The sequence below is a fragment of the Oncorhynchus clarkii genome, chromosome 1 (assembly GCF_045791955.1).
Source record: "Oncorhynchus clarkii lewisi isolate Uvic-CL-2024 chromosome 1, UVic_Ocla_1.0, whole genome shotgun sequence".
NCBI lineage: Eukaryota > Metazoa > Chordata > Actinopteri > Salmoniformes > Salmonidae > Oncorhynchus > Oncorhynchus clarkii.
In genome coordinates this window covers 428,655-446,154 of record NC_092147.1, presented here as the reverse complement: position 1 = coordinate 446,154, position 17,500 = coordinate 428,655, and the positions used below count along the sequence as shown (strand labels likewise).

Sequence of the window (17,500 nt, the reverse complement as noted above, 5' to 3'; positions counted from 1 at the left end):
AGTGTGAAACTTTGGGGATGTTCTCGGGGTGATGAGAGGTGTTGGGTTTGCGCCAATCTGTAGATGGCAGGAGCGTGAATCTGGAGATGGCAGGAGCGTGAATCTGGAGATGGCAGGAGCGTGAAACTTTGTGGATGGTGCTCCCGGGGTGATGAGAGGTGTTGGGTTTGCGCCAGACATAGCGTTTTCCTTGATGGCCAAAAAGCTCCATTTTAGTCTCATCTGACCAGAGTACCTTCTTCCATATATTTGGGGAGTCACCCACATGCCTTTTGGCGAACACCAAATGTGTTTGCTTATTTTTTCTTTAAGCAATGGCTTTTTTTCTGGCCACTCTTCCATAAAGCCCAGCTCTGTGGGGTGTATGGCTTAAAGTGGTCCTATGGACAGATACTCCAATCTCCGCTGTGGAGCTTTACAGCTCCTTCAGGGTTATCTTTGGTCTCTTTGTTGCCTCTCTGATTAATGCCCTCCTTGCCAGGTCTGTGAGTTTTGTTGGGCAACCCTCTCTTGGCAGGTTTGTTAGCCCCATATTCTTTCCGTTTTTTAATAATGGATTTAATGCTGCTCTGTGGGATGTTGAAAGTTTCAGATATTTTTTTATAACCCAACCCTGATCTGTACCTCTCCACAACTTTGTCCCTGACCTGTTTGGAGAGCTACTTGGTCTTCATGGTGCCACTTGCTTGGCGGTTCCCCTTGCTTAGTGGTGTTGCAGACTCTGGCCTTTCAGAACAGGTATGTGTATATATAGTGAAATCATGTGACAGATCATGTGACACTTAGATTACACACAGGTGGACTTTATTTAAGTAATTATGTGACTTCTGCAGGTAATTGGTTGCACCAGATCTTATTTAGGGGGTTCATAGCGAAGGGGGTGAATACATATGTACGCACCGTTTTACACTTTTAAATTTCACTTCACCAATTTGGACTATTTTGTGTTTGTCCTTTACATGAGATCCAAATAAAAATCAATTTAAATTACAAGTTGTAATTCAACAAAATGTAGCACGCGCTCCAGCAGGTATATCTCTCTGGTCACCCCCAAAACCAATTCTTTCTTTGGCCGCCTCTCCTTCCAGTTGCTGCCAATGACTGGAACGAACGACAAAAATCTCTGAAACTGGAAACACTTATCTCCCTCACTAGCTTTAAGCACCAACTATCAGAGCAGCTCACAGATTAATGCACCTGTACATAGCCCACCTATAATTTAGCCCAAACAACTACCTCTTTCCCTACTGTATTTTATTTATTTATTTATTTATTTTGCTCCTTTGCACCCCATTATTTTTATTTCTACTTTACACATTCTTCCACTGCAAATCTACCATTCCAGTGTTTTACTTGCTATATTGTATTTAGTTTGCCACCATGGCCTTTTTTTTGTCTTTACCTCCCTTATCTCACCTCATTTGCTCACATCGTATATAGACTTGTTTCTACTGTATTATTGACTGTATGTTTGTTTTACTCCATGTGTAACTCTGTGTTGTTGTATGTGTCGAACTGCTTTGCGTTATCTTGGTTAAACTTGTTCGCAACTTGACTACCTGGTTAAATAAAGGTGAAATACATTTAAAAAATATATTTAAAAAATAGGAAAAGCGCCAAGGGGGATGAATACTTTTGCAAGACACTGTAGATGGCAGTATCCTTAATCTATAGATAGCAGTAGTGTTAATCTATAGATGGCAGTAGCGTGAATCTGTATGTGGCAGTAGTGTGAATCTGTAGGTGGCAGTAGCGTGAATCTGTAGGTGGCAGTAGCGTGAATCTGTAGGTGGCAGTAGCGTGAATCTGTAGGTGGCAGTAGCGTGAATCTGTAGGTGGCAGTAGCGTGAATCTGTACGTGGCAGTAGCGTGAATCTGTACGTGGCAGTAGCGTGACTCTGTACGTGGCAGTAGCGTGAATCTGTACGTGGCAGTAACTTGAATCTATATTTTTCTGTTGATAGATACAGCTTGTATCCTCTGCTTGTCTGACCTTCCCTCTTGTTCACTGTGGAAACATTAGTTAAGCTATAACTACTATAGCTTCTAGCTATAACTACAGCTGTTGATCTCTGCTTGCTTCAGCGTGAGAAAGAGAGGAGAGGGTTTTGCTGCTGTCACTAACATACAAAGGTTTCTCACATGTTTTGTGTCTGCACTGTTCTGCAGGGGTTCAGTTCCACAGAGACTCTAGTGTGCACTGCTCGCTGATCCACTCTCAGTCCGTACTTCAGAGGAGGAGGAAGCTGAGGAGACGGAAGACTGTCATCGGGATTCCTAGAAGTGTTCAGCAGGACCTAGGTATGTTTAACCTTAGACCTAACCTTGAACCCTATGACCTGTACTATTTATAGACCTAGATATGACTAATTGTAGTCCTAACCTTAAACCCAAACATTTGACATTTCAGTCATTTAGCAGATGCTGTTTTCCAGAACGACTTAGTACATTCATCTTAAGTAAGCTACATATCACAGTCATAGTAAGTAAATTTTTCCTCAAAGTAGTTATCAGCAAAGTCTAGAAGGGCGGGGGGGTGTCAAGTGCGAGTGTTGGTTCAGGATTATTTTTTATTTTTATTTGGGGGGGTCGAGGTGAGGAGGGGAATTATTTCAGATACTGTTTGAAGAGATAGGGTTTCAGGTTCTTTAAGAAGATGGGCAGGGACTCTGCTGTCCTAGCTTCAGGGGGAAACTGGTTCCATCATTGGGGTTCCAGGACAGAGAAGAGCTTGGACTGGACTGAGCGGGAGCTGCCAAGAGGCCAGAGGTGGCAGAACGAAGTGCTCGGGTTGGGGTGTTGGGTTTGAGCATAGCCTGAAGGTAGGGAAGGGCAGTCCTTCCCCGGGAGGAAGAGCAGTTCCGTCTTGTTGAGCTTGAGGTGGTGGGCCGACATCAGAGCGGAGATACCTGCCAGGCACACAGAGATCCGTGCCGTCACCTGGATGTCAGAAGGAGAAAAGTAGTAGTACAAAATGAAATTCAGCCACATTACGGACACCGCCACACTTCCAGACAAACTAAACACCTTCTTTGCCCGCTTTGAGGATAATACAGTGTCACCTTTGCGGCCCGCTAACAAGGACTGCGTGGCTCGCGTGAGTAAAACATTAAAACTTGTTAACTGGCTGCCCCCAGGTGGTGAAGGTAGGAAACAACTTCTCCACTTCGCTGACCCACAACACTGGGGTCCCCCCCAAGGGTGTGTGCTCAGCCCCCTCCTGTATTCCCTGTTCACCCATGATTGCGTGGCCATGCACACCTCCAACTCAATCATCAAGTTTGCAGACGACACACCAGTAGTGGGCTTGATCACCAACAATGACAAAACCACCTACAAGGAGGAGGTGAGGGCACTCGGAGTGTGGCATCAGGAAAACAACCTCTCACTCAATGTCAACAAAACAAAGGAGATAATCGTGGACTTCAGGGAGCACCCCTCTATCCACATTGAAGGGACAGCAGTGGAGAAGGTGGAAAGTTGAAGTTCCTTGGCTTACACATCACAGACAAACTGAAATGGTCCACTCCCACAGACAGTGTGGTGAAGAAGGCACAACGGCGCCTCTTCAACCTCAGGAGGCTGAAGAAATTTGGCTTGTTACCCAAAACCCTCACAAACTTTCACAGATGCACAATCGAGAACATCCTGTCGGGTACAGCAACTACACCGCCCTCAACCGCAAGGCTCTCCAGGGGGTGGTGTGGTCTGCAAAACTCCTCACCGGAAGCAAACTATCTGCCCTCCATGACACCTACACCACCCGATGTCACAGGAAGGCCAAAAAGATCATCAAAGGCATCAACCACCCGAGCCACTGCCTGTTCACACCTCTACCATCCAGAAGGCGAGGTCAGTACAGGTGCATCAAAGCTGGGACCGAGAGACTGAAAAACAGCTTCTATCTCAAGGCCATCAGACTGCTAAACAGCCACCACTAACTCAGAGGCTGCTGCCTACATTGACACCCAATCACTGGCCACTTTAATAAATGGATCACAAGTTACTTTATACAATGCACTTTAATAATAACAATGCACTTTTAATAATGTTTACATATCTTACATTACCCATATCACATGTATATACTGTATTTTATACCATCTATTGCACCTACCATCGATTGCCGCTCGGCCACTGCTCATCCATAAATTTACATGCAAATATTCTCATTCACTCATTTTAGATTTGAGTGTATTAGGTAGTTGTTGGGGAATTGTTAGATATTACTGCGCTGTCGGAACTAGAAGCACAAGCATTTCGCTACACTCGCATAAACATCTGCTAACTATGTGTATGTGACAAATACAATTTTGATTTGAAGAAAGAAGGAGTATCTGAGACTTTGCATATGGTTACCACCGTGTGCATTGAGGAGGAAGTGGTCATTAAGTTGATCTTGAAGAACATCAACCCTATACTAGCCAGTCAACTCCCCGCAAGATTCACCACTGTCGATGGACTGGTTCACCTGGGACAGCAGTTCGAGAAGGACAGAGAATGCCAACAGAAATATGAACAGAGAAAGAAACAGACACCCAACCAGTTACCCAAGCCAGACCATCAACAACAGCCAGAGTCACCAGCCAAGACCACTCCAATGTTCTGTTGAAGATGTAGCAAAAAGGGAACTTTTTCAGCTACATGTCCAAATCAGTATCAAGTAAACCCTTCCAGAAACTACAAATCACAAAAGGCCAACACCTAACTCTATTTGCAGGATTGACCATCCTACTCTGGATGTGGCCTCAGAGATGGGAAAGTCATTTTTGGGGGAGTCTCGACTACTAGACAGGACAGTAGCACATGTAAGATGAGGGCCACCATTACCACCAGCAGGATCTCTGGATAAGGCATCTGGAACAGTGTTGTACTTTCCTCTTCTGTATTCTACTGCAAAGGTGAACTCTTGCAACCGTAGAGCCCATCTGATGAGTCTGGTGCTTGGATTGTTGGTCTTGAACACCCTCACAAGGGAGGAATGGTCAGTGACCACAGTGAAGTATCTTCCTTCCAGGTAGTACCTCCACTTTTCCAACGCTCAGACAACCGCAAGGCACTCTTGCTCGGTTGTGGAGTAGTTCCGTTCTGCTCCATTCAATGTCCGATTGGCGAATGCTAGCACTTCTTCAGTGCCAAGTCAAGTCTGTTGGACTAGGACAGCACCAAGTCAAACATCACTTGCATCAGTGTAAACAACAAAAGGGCAGTCAAAGTTGGGATGACCCAAAATGGGAGGTGTGACAAGGTGTCGTTTCAGGGTTTCAAAGGAGGTCTGGCACTCTGCCGTCCATTGGAATTTCGCTCCTTTTCGCTTCAATGTGTTGAGTGGTTCTGTCAATTGGGAGAAGTTTGACACAAACTGATGGTACCATCCCAAGTAACCGTTGAAGGGCCTTGAGGATGATTGGCACAGGGAAGTCTTGTACATCCTTGATCTTTTCAGGTTCCACATGAATGCTGTCAAAAGACAATATGGCCGAGGAACTTCAGGGAGGTTTGGCAAAAGTTGCTCTTCTTCATGACTAATGTCAGACAAGCTTCTTTTAGCTTATCCAACACTGCTTGAAGATCTTTAGTAGTGTTCTCTGGTCTGGGAGTAGATCATTATATTGTCCAGGTAGATAAAACAGAGCTTCCCTTTGAGCTCACCTAACGCAATCTCCATCAGTCTTTGGAAAGTGGCAGGTGCATTCTTTAATCCAAAAGGCATCACCTTAAATGAAAACAAGCCCTCAGCACAGACAAAAGCAGTCTTGTCCTTGCTTTCCTGGTCCATCTCAACCTGCCAATAGCCACTATTGAGGTCAAGGGCAGTGAACACAACAGCGCCAGACAATGTCTCTAGGATCTCTTGAGTGTGTGAAGAGGATAGACATCAGTCTGGGAAACATTGTTGGTCTCCCTATAGTCCACACACAATCTAAGACTACCAGTCATTTTTGGGACGAGGACAACAGGAGCAGCCCAGGGAGAGGAGGAAGTTCAATTATATCTTGTGTCAACATGTCATTAATGAGTCCCTTTTGGATGATTAGCTTCGCTGGGGACAAACGATATGGCTTTTGCTTGATCGGCATTTCCTGTGTAAGGAATACTTTGTGCTTCAGGAGCCCGGTGCGTCCTAGCTTTGAAGTACATACATCAGCATTATCTGCAGCTGTTCCAACAGCCTTAACTCCTCTGGCTGTTCCAGCTGAGCTCTTCTCACAGCCTGTAAAAGGAGATCATCAGAAGGATTACCAAGGGTTAGTGGTACTGGAGCAAAGGCAGAGGAGACTGCTACATTTGGACCCCAATCATGTAACTTTGTAGCTTCTGATTGGAAGAAATGCTTCTCGCTCTGATTGTGTGGAAACCAGTAGCAAAGTTTTGTTAAACTTTTGTTATTGACCAAATACTTATTTTCCACCATAATTTGCAAATAAATTAATTCAAAATCCTACAATGTGATTTTCTGGATTTTTTTTCCTCATTTTGTCTGTCATAGTTGAAGTGTAACTATGATGAAAATTCCATGCCTCTCATCTTTTTAAGTGGGAAAACTTGCACAATTGGTGGCTGACTAAATACTTTTTTTGCCCGACTGTAGGAGCGGTTACACAGGTGGAACTCTACCTCACTCCATCCAAGTGGTCGTTTAGCCTCACCATCAGCCAGATGTAGTGGACCTTCTGTCCACGTCTTCAAGTTGTATTGTGGACTTTTAACCTCCTTCCATAGTTTCTCATTGAGCAGTGTGTAGGATGTCCCAGTGCCCAGGATGGTTTTTCCTGTCCAAGGGCCTATGGACAGGGGTAACACCAGTTGGTGTAGTATTGACTGAAAGGAAGGGGATGGCGATGGGAAAAGCAAACCATGCAATAATCTGAGACGGCGCTCAGAAAACACATTTTCCGCCATGTTGAAGTCAACAGCGAGGACCGTCTCTTACATCCCCATGAAAGATATCCTGACTCGCTTGGGAGTGCCTGATTTACATCCTGTCTGACTGAGGTTCCCAATTTGTCTCTGATCTCTTTGAGGAGACCTGCCAAAGATGGAACCTGAGACAGAAGTTGATCACGACCTATCACCTACAGACCAACTTCACCGAGAGGGTTAATCGAACAATGGTTGCTTCCTATGTAGGGACCCAGCACAAACACTGGGACAAGCACCTTCATGAGTTTCGATTTGCCCTGAGTCGTCCCCTCCGAGGACCCTTGGATATGGTGCTACAAAACCGTCAGGTTACTCCAGACTTGGCATGCTATGACCAGGTAGTCCATTTCCACGACTTTAGAGCTCTTGTCTCAAAGAACATGATCCAGGCCCGACTCAAGCAGAAGATAAATTATGATGAGAACAGACGAGACATGCAGTTCCAGCTTCGTGATCGGGTGTGGCTTCGCTCTCATCCTTACTCGAAAGCTGAACAATTCCTCTCGGCCAAGCCTAAATGGCAAGGACCATATAGGATTGTGGAGCAGATGGGCCTTCTGAACCACCGAGTGGTGAAAGAGGACACAGGTGAAGATATGCACGTTGTCCATGTCTCACGCCTTAAAACCTGTTTGGGCAAGGCGTTCCGCTAGCGACCCACCCCGACAACATCCGGTGAAATTGCAGAGCGCCATATTCAATTGAGATAAATAGTAATAATAAACATTCAAGAAAATACAAGTGTTATACATTGGTTAAAATATTAACTTGTCAATCCAGCCGCTTTGTCAGATTTAAAAAAGGCTTTACGGTGAAAGCATAACAGCGCCCCACACACAAAAGCATACAAACATTTTCCAACTATGCAGAGGAAAGTCAGAAATGGCAATAAAATAATTCACTTAACTTTGAAGATCTTCACCTGGTTGCAATCACAAGGGTCCCAGCTACATAACAAATGGTCCTTTTGTATGATAAAGTCATTCTTTATATCCCAAAAACTCTGTTTTGTTGGCATATTTTGTTCAGTAATCCACTGGCTCAAAGGCGGTCAAAACATACATCCTAATAGTACCGGTAAAGTTCATTGAAACATGTCAAACGATGTTTATGACAAATCCTCAGGGTGTCAATTATCTAAATAATCGATATTTCAACCTGACAATTGCGTATTCAACAGAAAGGAAATAGACAGTCATGTGAACGTCACGCTCGCAAACCAGTACTGCATGATTCCATAGACCCCTGACCAAAAGGGATTTTTCTTCGTTGTTTTAGAAAACAAGCCTGAAACCATGTCTAAAGACTGACATCTAGTGGAAGCCATAGGAACTGTAATCTGGGCCCTAACTTATTACATAGTCAATAGGCTTTCAATAGAAAACCCCTCGCATCACGCATCACTCGCATCAAAATAATCCCATTTCCTGGATGGATTTTCCTCTGGTTTTTGCCTGCCATATCAGTTCTGTAATACTCAGACATTATTTTAACAGTTTTAGAAACTTCAGAGTGTTTACTATTCAAATCCTAGCTTCTGGGCCTGAGTAACAGGCAGTTTACTTTGGGCACGCTTGTCATACAAACCTCAAAATACTGCCCCCTAGCAGGGGCCTGTTACCCCCCGGCTGAGGAATTGGAGGAGATTGAGCGCCGCAACATCCTGGATATCTTTGGAGTGATAAGACTTTTCTCGGATTCCCAGACCCAGAAGTCTAACGCCTTAAGGCCTGTTACCCCTCAGCTGATGGGTGGAAGTGCCACAAAGTCCTGGCTCGGCCCTGAATCAATATTTTCTCTGGTAATGCAATTGAAGGCATCACACAGTGCATGTGGTGGGCTATGTGGAGAGATGGGTGAAGTGACCTATCTGGCACCCCTAACAAACAATAACCTCAAAACCGTTACATCTCCTTCGCTCAACCATTCCGGTGGAGGGACACTGATCCCGTCCCGGTCATGCCTGCAGGCCTAGGCTACTAAGCGACTGCAAGTGAAGAGCAAAATAATCATTCTAACTTTTCTACAGCCTTTGGGTGTTTAATTAAACAATGTGATGCCTTCAATTGCATTAGCCTACTTTATTCCAATAGTAATTTGTTATGGATCCATCCAGATGTGGTTAGAAACCAGTGCATGTGGTGGGCTATGTGGAGCAATGGGTGAAGTGACATGCCTCGCAAACACCCATTAATACATTTAAAGTCCATAAACTAGGTGAAAGTCTATTGTCCTGCTGAGAGCCCACCAAGGGTGGATGGCTTCTTTTTTGTATTCCAATTTATTGGAAAGGCTGCTAAAACAATCCACCTGGCCCACAGCCTTGTTACCTACTCAAATCAAATGTATTTATATAGCCCTTCTTAAATCAGGTGATATCTCAAAGTGCTGTACAGAAACCCAGCCTAAAACCCCAAACAGCAAGCAATGCAGGTGTTGAAGCACCGACTTACAGAACAATGCACTTTCACTCCATTCTGCCTGACTCTCTGCCACTCCATTCTGCCTGACTCTCTGCCACTCCATTCTGTTACTCCATTCTGCCTGACTCTCAAATCAAATCAAATTTTATTTGTCACATACACATGGTTAGCAGATGTTAATGCGAGTGTAGCGAAATGCTTGTGCGTACTGATGGTGAGTTGACGCTGCTCTTATATTCAGTAGTTCTTCTCGACTGTATGTAATGAAACCTAAGATGACCTGGGGTACTAATGTAAGAAATAACACGTAAAAAAACAAAAAACTGCATAGTTTCCTAGGAACGCGAAGCGAGGCGGCCATCTCTGTCGGCGCCGGAACTCTGCCACTCCATTCTGTTACTCCATTCTGCCTGACTCTCTGCCACTCCATTCTGCCTGACTCTCTGCCACTCCATTCTGCCTGACTCTCTGCCACTCCATTCTGCCTGACTCTCTGCCACGCCATTATGCCTGACTCTCTGCCACTCCATTCTGTTACTCCATTCTGCCTGACTCTCTGCCACTCCATTCTGCCTGACTCTCTGCCACTCCATTCTGTTACTCCATTCTGCCAGACTCTCTGCCACTCCATTCTGCCTGACACTCTGCCACTCCATTCTGCCTGACACTCTGCCACTCCATTCTGCCTGACTCTCTGCCACTCCATTCTGCCTGACTCTCTGCCACTCCATTCTGTTACTCCATTCTGCCTGACTCTCTGCCACTCCATTCTGCCTGACTCTCTGCCACGCCATTCTGCCTGACTCTCTGCCACTCCATTCTGTTACTCCATTCTGCCTGACTCTCTGCTACTCCATTCTGCCTGACTCTATGCCACTCCATTCTGCCTGACTCTCTGCCACTCCATTCTGCCTGACTCTCTGCCACTCCATTCTGCCTGACTCTCTGCCACTCCATTCTGTTACTCGATTCTGCCAGACTCTCTGCCACTCCATTCTGCCAGACTCTCTGCCACTCCATTCTGTTACTCCATTCTGCCTGACTCTTTGCCACTCCATTCTGCCTTACTCTCTGCCACTCCATTCTGTTACTCCATTCTGCCAGACTCTCTGCCACTCCATTCTGTTACTCCATTCTGCCAGACTCTCTGCCATTCCATTCTGCCTGACTCTCTGCCACTCCATTATGTTACTCCATTCTGCCTGACTCTGCCATTCCATTCTGCCTGACTCTCTGCCACTCCATTCTGTTACTCCATTCTGCCTGACTCTCTGCCACTCCATTCTGTTACTCCATTCTGCCTGACTCTCTGCCACTCCATTCTGCCAGACTCTCTGCCACTCCATTCTGCCTGACTCTCTGCCACTCCATTCTGTTACTCCATTCTGCCTGACTCTCTGCCACTCCATTCTGTTACTCCATTCTGCCTGACTCTCTGCCACTCCAGTCTGCCTGAATCTCTGCCACTCCATTCTGTTACTCCATTCTGCCTGACTCTTTGCCACTCCATTCTGTTACTCCATTCTGCCTGACTCTCTGCCACTCCATTCTGTTACTCCATTCTGCCTGACTCTCTGCCACTCCATTCTGTTACTCCATTCTGTTACTCCATTCTGCCTGACTCTCTGCCACTCCATTCTGTTACTCCATTCTGCCTGACTCTCTGCCACTCCATTCTGTTACTCCATTCTGCCTGACTCTCTGCCACTCCATTCTGCCTGACTCTCTGCCACTCCATTCTGTTACTCCATTCTGCCTGACTCTCTGCCACTCCATTCTGTTACTCCATTCTGCCTGACTCTCTGCCATTCCATTTTGCCTGACTCTCTGCCACTCCATTCTGCCAGACTCTCTGCCACTCCATTCTGCCTGACTCTCTGCCACTCCATTCTGCCAGACTCTCTGCCACTCCATTCTGCCAGACTCTCTGCCACTCCATTCTGCCAGACTCTCTGCCACTCCATTCTGCCTGACTCTCTGCCACTCCATTCTGCCAGACTCTCTGCCACTCCATTCTGCCTGACTCTCTGCCACTCCATTCTGCCAGACTCTCTGCCACTCCATTCTGTTACTCCATTCTGCATGACTCTCTGCCACTCCATTCTGTTACTCCATTCTGCCTGACTCTCTGCCACTCCATTCTGTTACTCCATTCTGCCTGACTCTCTGCCACTCCATTCTGTTACTCCATTCTGCCTGACTCTCTGCCATTCCATTTTGCCTGACTCTCTGCCACTCCATTCTGCCTGACTCTCTGCAACTCCATTCTGCCAGACTCTCTGCCACTCCATTCTGCCTGACTCTCTGCCACTCCATTCTGCCAGACTCTCTGCCACTCCATTCTGCCATACTCTCTGCCACTCCATTCTGCCAGACTCTCTGCCACTCCATTCTGTTACTCCATTCTGCCTGACTCTTTGCCACTCCATTCTGTTACTCCATTCTGCCTGACTCTTTGCCACTCCATTCTGCCTTACTCTCTGCCACTCCATTCTGTTACTCCATTCTACCTGACTCTCTGCCACTCCATTCTGTTACTCCATTCTGCCTGACTCTCTGCCACTCCATTCTGCCTGACTCTCTGCCACTCCATTCTGTTACTCCATTCTGCCTGACTCTCTGCCACTCCATTCTGTTACTCCATTCTGCCTGACTCTCTGCCACTCCATTCTGCCAGACTCTCTGCCACTCCATTCTGCCTGACTCTCTGCCACTCCATTCTGTTACTCCATTCTGTTACTCCATTCTGCCTGACTCTCTGCCACTCCATTCTGCCAGACTCTCTGCCACTCCATTCTGTTACTCCATTCTGCCTGACTCTGCCACTCCATTCTGCCTGACTCTCTGCCACTCCATTCTGTTACTCCATTTTGCCTGACTCTCTGCCACTCCATTCTGTTACTCCATTCTGCCTGACTCTCTGCCTCTCAATTCTGCCTGACTCTCTGCCACTCCATTCTGTTACTCCATTCTGCCTGACTCTCTGCCACTCCATTCTGTTACTCCATTCTGCCTGACTCTCTGCCACTCAATTCTGCCTTCCATTCTGCCTGACTCTCTGCCACTCAATTCTGCCTGACTCTCTGCCACTCCATTCTGCCTGACTCTCTGCCACTCCATTCTGCCTGACTCTCTGCCACTTCATTCTGCCAGACTCTCTGCCACTCCATTCTGCCAGACTCTCTGCCACTCCATTCTGCCTGACTCTTTGCCACTCCATTCTGTTACCCCATTCTGCCTGACTCTCTGCCACTCCATTCTGTTACTCCATTCTGCCTGACTCTCTGCCACTCCATTCTGTTACTCCATTCTGCCTGACTCTCTGTCACTCCATTCTGTTACTCCATTCTGCCTGACTCTCTGCCACTCCATTCTGTTACTCCATTCTGCCTGACTCTCTGCCATTCCATTTTGCCTGACTCTCTGCCACTCCATTCTGCCTGACTCTCTGCCACTCCATTCTGCCAGACTCTCTGCCACTCCATTCTGCCTGACTCTCTGCCACTCCATTCTGCCAGACTCTCTGCCACTCCATTCTGTTACTCCATTCTGCCTGACTCTCTGCCATTCCATTTTGTCTGACTCTCTGCCACTCCATTCTGCCTGACTCTCTGCAACTCCATTCTGCCAGACTCTCTGCCACTCAATTCTGCCTGACTCTCTGCCACTCCATTCTGCCAGACTCTCTGCCACTCCATTCTGCCAGACTCTCTGCCACTCCATTCTGCCAGACTCTCTGCCACTCCATTCTGTTACTCCATTCTGCCTGACTCTTTGCCACTCCATTCTGTTACTCCATTCTGCCTGACTCTCTGACACTCCATTCTGTTACTCCATTCTGCCTGACTCTCTGCCATTCCATTTTGCCTGACTCTCTGCCACTCCATTCTGCCTGACTCTCTGCCACTCCATTCTGCCAGACTCTCTGCCACTCCATTCTGCCTGACTCTCTGCCACTCCATTCTGCCAGACTCTCTGCCACTCCATTCTGTTACTCCATTCTGCATGACTCTCTGCCACTCCATTCTGTTACTCCATTCTGCCTGACTCTCTGCCACTCCATTCTGTTACTCCATTCTGCCTGACTCTCTGCCACTCCATTCTGTTACTCCATTCTGCCTGACTCTCTGCCATTCCATTTTGCCTGACTCTCTGCCACTCCATTCTGCCTGACTCTCTGCAACTCCATTCTGCCAGACTCTCTGCCACTCAATTCTGCCTGACTCTCTGCCACTCCATTCTGCCAGACTCTGCCACTCCATTCTGCCATAGTCTCTGCCACTCCATTCTGCCAGACTCTCTGCCACTCCATTCTGCCTGACTCTCTGCCACTTCATTCTGCCAGACTCTCTGCCAGACTCTCTGCCACTCCATTCTGCCAGACTCTCTGCCACTCCATTCTGCCTGACTCTTTGCCACTCCATTCTGTTACCCCATTCTGCCTGACTCTCTGCCACTCCATTCTGTTACTCCATTCTGCCTGACTCTCTGCCACTCCATTCTGTTACTCCATTCTGCCTGACTCTCTGCCACTCCATTCTGTTACTTCATTCTGCCTGACTCTCTGCCACTCCATTCTGTTACTCCATTCTGCCTGACTCTCTGCCACTCCATTCTGTTACTCCATTCTGCCTGACTCTCTGCCATTCCATTTTGCCTGACTCTCTGCCACTCCATTCTGCCTGACTCTCTGCCACTCCATTCTGCCAGACTCTCTGCCACTCCATTCTGCCTGACTCTCTGCCACTCCATTCTGCCTGACTCTCTGCCACTCCATTCTGCCAGACTGTTACGAATCCCTTTTTGGCCCGACAGTCTAGGGGGGATGGTAGTGAGACGCGTAACATAACTCATGTAAATTATAATTGTGACAAAGTACGTGTGAACGAAATAACCAGGACAACTGAAATAATACCGTCAAACTCAGGGTTTATTGTAAAACACACGGTAATGGGGGGGAGCAGGAAAAGGGGCTGAGCTGGACCCAAGGAAAGAAACAAATATGCAAAAACACCCCTAAGCTAGACTAGCCTAGCTAACTAACTAACTAACCAAAATACAGTGGGTGGTCCGCCCAGTTCTAACTAGTGTGTGTTAACAAAGTTTACCTACGGGTAGTGTATGCCCATGGGCGACTTGTCTTGGTTTCCCCTTTTCCCACCAGCAAACACCATAAGCAAAAACAATACTCACAGGAGATGACAAAGTGCTATGGAGGTGCTCAAACAAAAGAGGAGGTTAATTAATACACAGAGAGCGAGCGAAGAACAGAGATCTACAAACATGGCATTACAAAGAGATTGAGCTCTCCTGAAATCTACAAGAACAGCGATCTACCGACATAGCATTACAAAGATTGAGCTTCTGAAATCTATCAAGAGCAGAGTTCTACCAACTTGGCATTACAAAGAGATTGAGCTCTCCTGAAATCTACAAAGACCAGCTATCTACCAACATGGCATTACAAAGATTGAGCTTCTGAAATCTATCAAGAGCAGAGTTCTACCAACTTGGCATTACAAAGAGATTGAGCTCTCCTGAAATCTACAAGAACAGCGATCTACCAACATGGCATTACAAAGATTGAGCTCTTGAACAAACAAATGATGGGGTTTTTAAACCATGGGGAAGGAACTGTGATAGGGTAGGAAACAGGAGGAGGTGTGTCTTCTGATTGATGGGTTGATTGTTGACTGATTGGGGAGTGATGATTTTCACCTGTGAGGGGAGAAGGAGAGAAAAGAAACACACACAGGATACACACAGACACAGGATACCTGTATCCGTAACACAGACTCTCTGCCACTCCATTCTGCCACTCCATTCTGCCTGACTCTCTGCCATTCCATTTTGCCTGACTCTCTGCCACTCCATTCTGCCTGACTCTCTGCAACTCCATTCTGCCAGACTCTCTGCCACTCAATTCTGCCAGACTCTCTGCCACTCAATTCTGCCTGACTCTCTGCCACTCCATTCTGCCAGACTCTCTGCCACTCCATTCTGCCTGACTCTCTGCCACTCCATTCTGCCAGACTCTCTGCCACTCCATTCTGCCATACTCTCTGCCACTCCATTCTGCCAGACTCTCTGCCACTCCATTCTGTTACTCCATTCTGCCAGACTCTCTGCCACTCCATTCTGCCTGACTCTCTGCCACTCCATTCTGCCAGACTCTCTGCCATTCCATTCTGCCATACTCTCTGCCACTCCATTCTGCCAGACTCTCTGCCACTCCATTCTGTTACTCCATTCTGCCTGACTCTCTGCCACTCCATTCTGCCAGACTCTCTGCCACTCCATTCTGCCTGACTCTCTGCCACTCCATTCTGCCAGACTCTCTGCCACTCCATTCTGTTACTCCATTCTGCATGACTCTCTGCCACTCCATTATGTTACTCCATTCTGCCTGACTCTCTGCCACTCCATTCTGTTACTCCATTCTGCCTGACTCTCTGCCACTCCATTCTGTTACTCCATTCTGCCTGACTCTCTGCCATTCCATTTTGCCTGACTCTCTGCCACTCCATTCTGCCTGACTCTCTGCAACTCCATTCTGCCAGACTCTCTGCCACTCAATTCTGCCTGACTCTCTGCCACTCCATTCTGCCAGACTCTCTGCCACTCCATTCTGCCATACTCTCTGCCACTCCATTCTGCCAGACTCTCTGCCACTCCATTCTGTTACTCCATTCTGCCTGACTCTTTGCCACTCCATTCTGTTACTCCATTCTGCCTGACTCTTTGCCACTCCATTCTGCCTTACTCTCTGCCACTCCATTCTGTTACTCCATTCTACCTGACTCTCTGCCACTCCATTCTGTTACTCCATTCTGCCTGACTCTCTGCCACTCCATTCTGCCTGACTCTCTGCCACTCCATTCTGTTACTCCATTCTGCCTGACACTCTGCCACTCCATTCTGTTACTCCATTCTGCCTGACTCTCTGCCACTCCATTCTGCCAGACTCTCTGCCACTCCATTCTGCCTGACTCTCTGCCACTCCATTCTGTTACTCCATTCTGCCTGACTCTCTGCCACTCCATTCTGTTACTCCATTCTGCCTGACTCTCTGCCATTCCATTCTGACTGACTCTCTGCCACTCCATACTGCCTGACTCTCTGCCACTCCATTCTGTTACTCCATTCTGCCTGACTCTCTGCCACTCCATTCTGCCAGACTCTCTGCCACTCCATTCTGTTACTCCATTCTGCCTGACTCTGCCACTCCATTCTGCCTGACTCTTTGCCACTCCATTCTGTTACTCCATTCTGCCTGACTCTTTGCCACTCCATTCTGTTACTCCATTCTGCCTGACTCTCTGCCATTCCATTCTGTTACTCCATTCTGCCTGACTCTCTGCCACTCCATTCTGTTACTCAATTCTGCCTGACTCTCTGCCATTCCATTCTGCCTGACTCTTCTGCCACACCATTCTGCCTGACTCTCTGCCACTCCATTCTGCCTGACTCTTTGCCACTCCATTCTGTTACTCCATTCTGCCTGACTCTCTGCCACTCCATTCTGTTACTCCATTCTGCCTGACTCTCTGCCACTCCATTCTGTTACTCCATTCTGCCTGACTCTCTGCCACTCCATTCTGTTACTCCATTCTGCCAGACTCTCTGCCACTCCATTCTGCCTGACTCTCTGCCACTCCATTCTGTTACTCCATTCTGCCAGACTCTCTGCCACTCCATTCTGCCATACTCTCTGCCACTCCATTCTGCCAGACTCTCTGCCACTCCATTCTGTTACTCCATTCTGCCTGACTCTTTGCCACTCCATTCTGTTACTCCATTCTGCCTGACTCTTTGCCACTCCATTCTGCCTTACTCTCTGCCACTCCATTCTGTTACTCCATTCTACCTGACTCTCTGCCACTCCATTCTGTTACTCCATTCTGCCTGACTCTCTGCCACTCCATTCTGCCTGACTCTCTGCCACTCCATTCTGTTACTCCATTCTGCCTGACACTCTGCCACTCCATTCTGTTACTCCATTCTGCCTGACTCTCTGCCACTCCATTCTGCCAGACTCTCTGCCACTCCATTCTGCCTGACTCTCTGCCACTCCATTCTGTTACTCCATTCTGCCTGACTCTCTGCCACTCCATTCTGTTACTCCATTCTGCCTGACTCTCTGCCATTCCATT

General features: G+C 47.2%; 1 protein-coding gene across 2 annotated transcripts in view; it reads left to right on the top strand.

Annotated features, from left to right (window-relative positions):
• The window catches only part of LOC139411553 (actin remodeling regulator NHS-like), a 100,581-nt gene that overhangs the window by 65,500 nt on the left and 17,581 nt on the right, over positions 1-17,500 (top strand). For both annotated transcript variants that reach the window (XM_071158085.1, XM_071158175.1), the window contains one exon: positions 2,170-2,301. In XM_071158085.1, coding sequence (XP_071014186.1) covers positions 2,170-2,301 — 132 coding nt within the window. The remainder of the gene's footprint in view (positions 1-2,169; positions 2,302-17,500) is intronic.